The following is a 7785-nucleotide window of genomic DNA, read 5'->3' as shown; positions in this document are numbered from 1 at the left end:
CAATTATCTGCCCAATTTTATTGATTTTGTAACATTTGTTTCAAATATGACCAACTTCTTATCCAAAATCACCAGCACCGTATCAGGACCCACCAGTACAATGACAGGACCCACCAGCACAGTATCAGGACATGAATAAATTGTGAAAATGCTAAATTTTAATAAATTGCAATGTTTTTTCCCAAAATAGTTTTGTCGTGTGGATTGCGGTATAGAAAGCGGACTCTATGAGCATTTTTGTTTTATTTTTTCAGTTCTAGATTTTCTGAAAATGAGCATTTTTGTGTTACGCTTACTGAAACAGTCTAGAGGGTAAACTTTTTAATGGTTTACATATGAACCCATAAGAAACAAAATTGAAGAATTTCAACTGTTTTCTTCCATTTTTTATGAGTGAAAACGTCAAAAATCATCATTTTCGTCTTTGTGTACATTTTTTCATTGATCACCAGCACCCGTCAGGACCGAATCACCAGCACAGAACGTTCTCTCGCAGGACAACCATACCCACCGTGTGTCTGTTATGATTTAACAAATATGGCTGCTCATTAAATGCCGTATTTTGAAGCCGAAAATTACCGATTGTCACCTTATAGTAAACAAATAACAAAAAGCATGGGTATTGAGCATGACTTGTGTTTAACATGTATACTCAGATAGTTTATTTTAATGACAGATCCATGCGTATTGCGATCACCGGATTTTTACGAGGAGGGTCACACTCAGGTCACTATGCATACGGAAAATATGTCGGCGAATTGCTTCCTGGAAGCAAGCAATTAAAAATAAGTAAACTTCTTCTAAATTTTTCCATAGATATAAAGATTTGGTTTTGAAGTTTGGTTGTACCTGTAGGAAACTTATTTCAAACTTATTTTTACGGAAATGTTGTTAACCGTGCCCGGAAATTTAGAAATGATCCATGTAAAATTGTCGCTCCTTTAAATAAACTTATTTTAAAAGGTTACCTATTCAACACTGTAATAAGATCATTAAATATTGTTTTCATTGGTATAAATATTTGATTTTGTTATCAGTAAATTAAAAGCTAACTAAATATTACTAGTATGTTATATACATATACATATTCATGGATCTACAATCTGTCGATACCTGTAACTTGGCATTGCACAAAGTCGTGTTTTTCTCTGGCTGTTTATGACGTCTTTACACTAAATCCATTGGATGTTGGATGTGTACGGATTGATAGTTTAGTCTTAGATGCATGATTTTTTTATAAGTTGTTAATGGCTTTGAACTAGCTGTCAGATAACTGCGAGTACTCTCAGATCTGTTCATTGTGTCTTTTTGTGTCGGGATGTATAAGTATCCGGCCACGTCCACTTGTATTTTTGTCCTTCTGATGAGTTAAGCCTTTTTCAACTGATTTTTATAGTTCGTTCTTATGTTGTACTGTTATACCACTGTCCCAGGTTAGGGGGAGGGTTGGGATCCAGCTAACATGTTTAACCACGCCATATTATTTATGTATGTGCCTGTCCCAAGCCAGGAGCCTGTAATTCCGTGGTTGTCGTTTGTTTATGTGTTACATATTTGTTTTTCGTTCATTGTTTTACATAAATAAGGCCGTTAGTTTTCTCGTTTGAATTGTTTTACATTGTCTTATCGGGGCCTTGTATAGCTGACTATGCGGTATGGGCTTTGCTCATTGTTGAAGGCCGTACGGTGACCTATAGTTGTTAATGTCTGTGTCATTTGTGGATAGTTGTCTCATTGGCAATCATACCACGTCTTCTTTTTTTATAAATTAAAGAATTTTCCTCAAAAATAAGTATATGTACATAAGTTGTATAATGAAAACTATCCATTTAGTTATAAAAAACATATGCATATTTTTTTTTAATTTGAGGTTTCATATGACTTTAAACAAGGCAATATCGGGTCTCTGGATGTATATTACAAATGATTATACATTAAAAGCAATTTGACTACGCAAATATCACAGCTGTAGTATATAACATAATACATTGTCATGTAATAAGAAACTGATTTTTTTTTAAACTTTGTTAATTCTAGTGTGCCTATCCAAACCAGGAAGCGATTCAAACGCCGTGATATTTTTGTGAAGTAGGATGTCTATATTATTGATAATCAGTTTGTTAGGATTACTTTTACTTCCAGTATGTTATTTGTCTGTTGATCATATGACAAAAACGTGTGCAAAATGTGACTGCAATCGTATAGTTATAAATTGTGTAAACCATGGATTAAACAGATATCCAAATTTCAGTTTATATAAAACAGTCAGAACAATTAACTTTAGCCACAATAATCTTGAATATATTCCAGACGCTAATTTGTTACCTGACCAATTACTTATTTTGGATCTTTCATTTAATAAAATCAATAGATCTGAAAATTATTCATTATCAGAGTTGAAAACTCTTCAACAACTTAACTTGAGAAATAATGATTTTCACACAGTCTTGGACGGTAGAAAATTACCGGAATCAGTTATTCATTTGGATTTGTCAGTGAATAAGATCCATTCATTTGGAAGATACCCCTTTGCAAATTCTAGAAGGCTTCAGGTTTTAGATCTTCACAAAAACCTACTGAATTACACTAGAACGGTATTCCAACAAAATGTCTTCAATAATCTTCAAAAATTAACTGATCTTAATATCGGTCAGAATGGATTTGACACAACTGAACCCGTCTATCCCGATGAAGTTTTTAAACACTTAAAATCTCTCCGTACCTTAGTTATTGATGGCTTCTTGACAACATCATTCGGACAAGTATTTGCAGAAATGAAAAATCTGCAGGCGTTATCTATTAATAATCTAATGCTGCCAAATCTCGGAATTGAGACTATCACAGAAAATTATTTTGAAAATTTATCTCAAATAACGTCTTTAGACATTTCATTAAATCGATACATTCAGATAAACACATCAGGAAGCGAAGTACACCTGAAAAGCATTGAGTCAGGAGCATTAGCTAAATTGACAAAGCTAAGGAGTTTAGATATATCATTCAATTCGATGTTAGGATTTTGTGGTTTGCGTAACATCACACAAGATTTACCAAAGACAGATATCAAAGTCTTGAAGGCTAACCAAATCTATTGTCCATACGGATTAAGTACTATTCTTTTTGTTGATGACATAAAACCACTTAAAGACACAAATCTAACGGAATTGTATTTGGATGGGAACAGACTTGAGATGACAGAGGATCTAGCCCCGACTTACTTACCAAAAACATTAAGGGTACTGAGTCTTATGGGCAACCGATTACGGTTAGAAAAATATAAAGTTGACGGAATTTTCACATTAACTGGTATTCATTCCTTATTTCTGAGTTTTCAAGACCAAACCCAGTCACAAAAAGTACACTCTGGATGGTTCGTTTGTAACGATTTCATAGATACACTTCAATGTTTATCAGACCGAAAATCTTGGATGTTACAAAAACAAAATGTGGGCTTATATGCACAACAACGTCAGGAACCTTATAAATCGGACGAATTAGGTTTAATAGCTGAAACATATTCTTCGGATTCTGTAAACTATGAAGATTCTAAGAAATTTTCAAAGATTCGATATATCCAGTCGTATCCACATATAACAGTTGCAAATATCCAACCATACCAAACACTAGCGATTTTAGATATCCAGTCACCTCTACCTGTAACGACTACAGACACCAAACCATATCCACCTCCCGACTGCACATTCGATCCCCTTTTCTCCTTTGTCAACGCAATTCCACCAAATACAAAACATATATTTTATGAAAGTTCTAATCTCGGAGACATTATCATTCCATATTGGATGAGCAATGATACTTTAGAACACATTTCTTTACGTGGAAATAATTTTCAGAATTTTCAGGGACCCGTTTGTAATGTTACAAAAGTTAAGATTTTAGATTTGTCTGAAAATATGTGTTTAAACATCTTCGTACATTTTTTCATTGGATTCATTAATCTAGAAGAGCTATATATACAGGGAAATTTACTTGGAGATGACATGGAAACATTTGAACACGGGGAATTATTTGAAAAGCAGCTGCAGTTAAAAATTCTAAATATATCTTCAAATCGGATAACTACATTACCAAACAATTTTTTCGCTCATGTTTTAAATATTAAAACTCTTGACATCAGTCATAATCTTCTGACTGACTGGAATGTTACCATTTCTCATCTATGGAATCTTAATGTTTTAGATTTGTCATATAACCAGATCACTTTCCTCTCAGATAAGGCTATGCAAAAGCTTGACAAAATTACGTCACAGAGTATAGAAATTAACATGATGCACAACCCGTTTGAATGCTCTTGTGACTCTCTTTCTTTTCTTCTCTGGTATAAAAAAAATCGAAAACGAATGGCATCGTATTCGAATGTCACTTGCAAGAATAGCAAACGAGAACTTATATATGTCAAAGATGTACTGTTAATCTTACAGAAGCAGTGTAATTCTAAGGTGGGATTACTTATAGGAGCTAGTTTATTTTTATTTGTAGCACTTGGAATGATTTTCGGAGCTATTGCCTATAGATATAGAATAAGGTTAAAGTATTCGTTTCATATGTTCAAAAGACAATATTTTGGAGGTTACGAACCACTCCATGTCACCCAAAATTATGCATTTGATGCATTTATTTCATATGCCGACCAAGATCGACATTTTGTAATAAATCGTTTGATAGAACTAGAACAGAAAAAGGGAAAGAGATTATGCATTCATCATCGCGATTTTATACCAGGGAATGAAATTGCCGAAAATATAATAAATGGTATTCACCATAGCAGAAAGACCATTTGTGTAATTACACGTGAATTTCTGAAGTCTACTTGGTGTAATTATGAATTTAACATTGCTCTCACGGAGGGAATTTGCTCACGTGAGAGGGAAAACATTATAATTGTTATATTAATGGAAGATATTCCATTCAAAGAATTACCCATCCGGATAATGGAAGTGATAGGACAAGAAACCTATTTGAGTTTTGCAGAATATCTCAATGATGATGATACATTTTTGGACTTGCTTACGACGGCAATTGAAAACTAAACCTGAAGTAATGCTAAAAGAATCTCGGTTTTAAATAGGATACAAGCATTAAACTGATATAAAAACCATCTTGTAATATTTAAAGAGCTTTTTAGTGTTATGATATGGATAATAATACTAATTTGATATGGACGACATATCTCGATGTAACAAATATCATTATTTTCCCTCTGATTCGTAAGTTAATTATGTAAAATATAGATTGTGTTTGAAGAGTGATGCTAAACGGAACTTTTAATCAATAGTTCGAACTCTGATTAAAAAGAAACTAAACTTATAAGTGTACACGACCGAAAACACATATCATATTCATAATAACTATTTGTAATTTTCTTGTCTGGCCTCGAACACATGATATTGAGAAATCGAGACAATATCGCCTGCATTTTGTTCTTCGCTTTAGGTGTCATACCACCAATTAAAAGTCCCTATCTGTTCAACCAAATTTTACAATTTTCACAGCTTTCTAAATATTTTACCTTACGTTTAACTTCATAGAAACCAGGTATATCCTGATCGTACAGATATCACCTTTCTACATACCAATTTTCAACAGATGTTTAAAATCATATAAAAAAGAAAAGGTCTTCCGAAAAGAGGTACCACTAAAAATAACCCCTGGTTTTCTGGAAATCTTAAATTAGTATACTATGAAGTGCATTAATCCTCAATTTTGAATGCAAACTCATAAACAAGTAAATTTTAGCTCAAAATGGTCTTAATATATTTCTCTTTCACCAAAAGTTTCATTTCTGTCAATTTGTTGGTTAGTTTAAGTAAACACTGACATCAAATGCACTATTTTTTGTCCGAATAGGCCTACTTTCACATACGTTCTAAATTTGAGGGAGTAATTGGTGGTATGACACCTTTAGACTACTTGACCAACTAGACTATACATATAAATTCACTTTTTATTAACATAGATTTCAACATATTTTCTTAAGCAACAAGCTACTAACACGACAAATACGCATAATAATGGCCATACATATATGCCATATACATTTCCAAGTAATTTGAAGATACTGCGTATTATATATGAGGGTGAGGAATGTTTATTTTCGTTTCTTTTATTAAGTTACGCTTGGAAATGCAGATGAAAGGAAACAACACCAATCATAAAACTAAACATTAAAAGATCTAATTTCGAAATTTATATATCTCGTTCAACTAACCCAAAACATGCTGTGGTTTCCTATTACGGTAATATATCATTACTATTGTAATCAGTACTTAAAGGTTAAGATTTAAAATACGTATTTGTGAAAGTATAAAATATAGTTAACAAAGGAAATAAACATCTGATTTACTGTTTGGTTTTTAAAATACGATATTTTACATAACAAATATACCTCATTTTTGTCGAGCTTGATACTTTTGTCGCAGAAAGCTCGACATAAGGATAGTGATCCTGTGGCGGCGGCGACGCGTTATCTAACTTCTTTAAAACCTTTCTAGAATGGGTACGTTTCATTCTTTGTATATAGCTGCCTTATGTTACGAAGTTTCCGACTGACCATTATCCTTGATCTCATTTTTATGGTTCAGTGACTACTTGAAAAAAAAAATTTCAGATAATTTTCTGATCATGAGTAATAGGACAACTAAATTTGGTATGTGCGTACCTTGCAAGGTCCTCATGGCAGTAAGACAGTTTTCACTTAATCTCGACCTTTTTTCAAAGATCAGTGAACAAGGTTAAGGTTTGGGTGGTCGAGAGTCCATATCTCAGATACTATAGCAATAGGTGTAGTATATTTGGTAAATTTAAGAAATGTTAGGTCTGCCTGGTATGTTTCATCTGACCTGGATCAAATTTTTCTGGTTCATTGGTCAATGTTTAGTTTTCTTCTTTAAGTCTGTTTCTTAAAAAACTTTAAGAAATAGGTCAACTATATTTAGTGTACTGAATGATTGTAAGGTGTACATGTATTTTCCCATCAGTTTATCATGTTCATTTTATGTGATAGTAGTAAAGCTTCATATTTAGGAATATCAACATAATATCAGTGATAAGTAAAGAAAGCGAGACATTTAAGTGTGTGCACTCCTGTTAACTATATTATACGACATTGAGGCCCAAAGGGTCAAATTTCATAAAACAAACTGATTTTTTTAGGTTCTTTGATATGCTGATTCTAAATTTGTGTTTACATCACTGGTTCCTGGAAAAACGTTTGAGTTATTTCCTTTTGAACAGAAATTGGTAAATGAATTTGAGTCTATCAATGTCTCTGTTTAATTGATTTTAGTTTTTAGTTGTCCAAAATTTCTTTATATAGCTATTCTTAAGTCGTGTGTGTTATGGAGGTTCAAAAAATGTTTATGTTATAGTTTTTATGCGGTATTCTATATTGTTGTGTGTGTTAATTTTTTGTAACATTATGTTACACTATGTAACGAATTTATCTCACCCACTATCTTAACGTGTGAAATTTAGACTAGTGACCTATCAAAATGAGCAAGTCTTCAATACTGTTAGCATTCAGAAACTACTTCCATTGATCCTACAAAAACAGATGCCAACTTGTTAGGTTTAAATGTGTTTTATGAATTTATTTTAATCTTAACCATCAATTTCTTCGTCTGTTGAAACCTTTTAAGATTTTTTTCTCAGGACCGTTTTGTTTTCAAAAAGGGACGTAACACCACTACTAACCGTGTATGAAATAAGCCCCGCCTCCTTTCTAATTTAATATGGACTTTAAAGGGACGTAACACCACAACTAACCGT

The 7785-nt window shown here is 32.7% G+C and overlaps 1 protein-coding gene across 1 annotated transcript; it reads left to right on the top strand.

Moving 5' to 3' along the window:
- Positions 1-2062: 2062 nt before the first annotated feature.
- On the top strand, positions 2063-6629 carry LOC139514536 (toll-like receptor 4). The gene has a single exon (XM_071303901.1). The coding sequence runs from the start codon at positions 2094-2096 to the stop codon at positions 5046-5048; it is 2955 nt and encodes a 984-aa protein (XP_071160002.1). The 5' UTR covers positions 2063-2093; the 3' UTR covers positions 5049-6629.
- Positions 6630-7785: the final 1156 nt, after the last annotated feature.

The sequence above is a fragment of the Mytilus edulis genome, chromosome 3, assembly GCF_963676685.1.
Source record: "Mytilus edulis chromosome 3, xbMytEdul2.2, whole genome shotgun sequence".
NCBI classification, from domain to species: domain Eukaryota; kingdom Metazoa; phylum Mollusca; class Bivalvia; order Mytilida; family Mytilidae; genus Mytilus; species Mytilus edulis.
Note: the sequence above shows the minus strand (reverse complement) of the source record. Positions and strands in the feature narration are given on the sequence as shown.

Bases quoted from the DNA above. Each gene is read 5' to 3' on its own strand.
- LOC139514536 (XM_071303901.1), top strand. From the start codon at position 2,094: ATGTCTATATTATTGATAATCAGTTTGTTAGGATTACTTTTACTTCCA.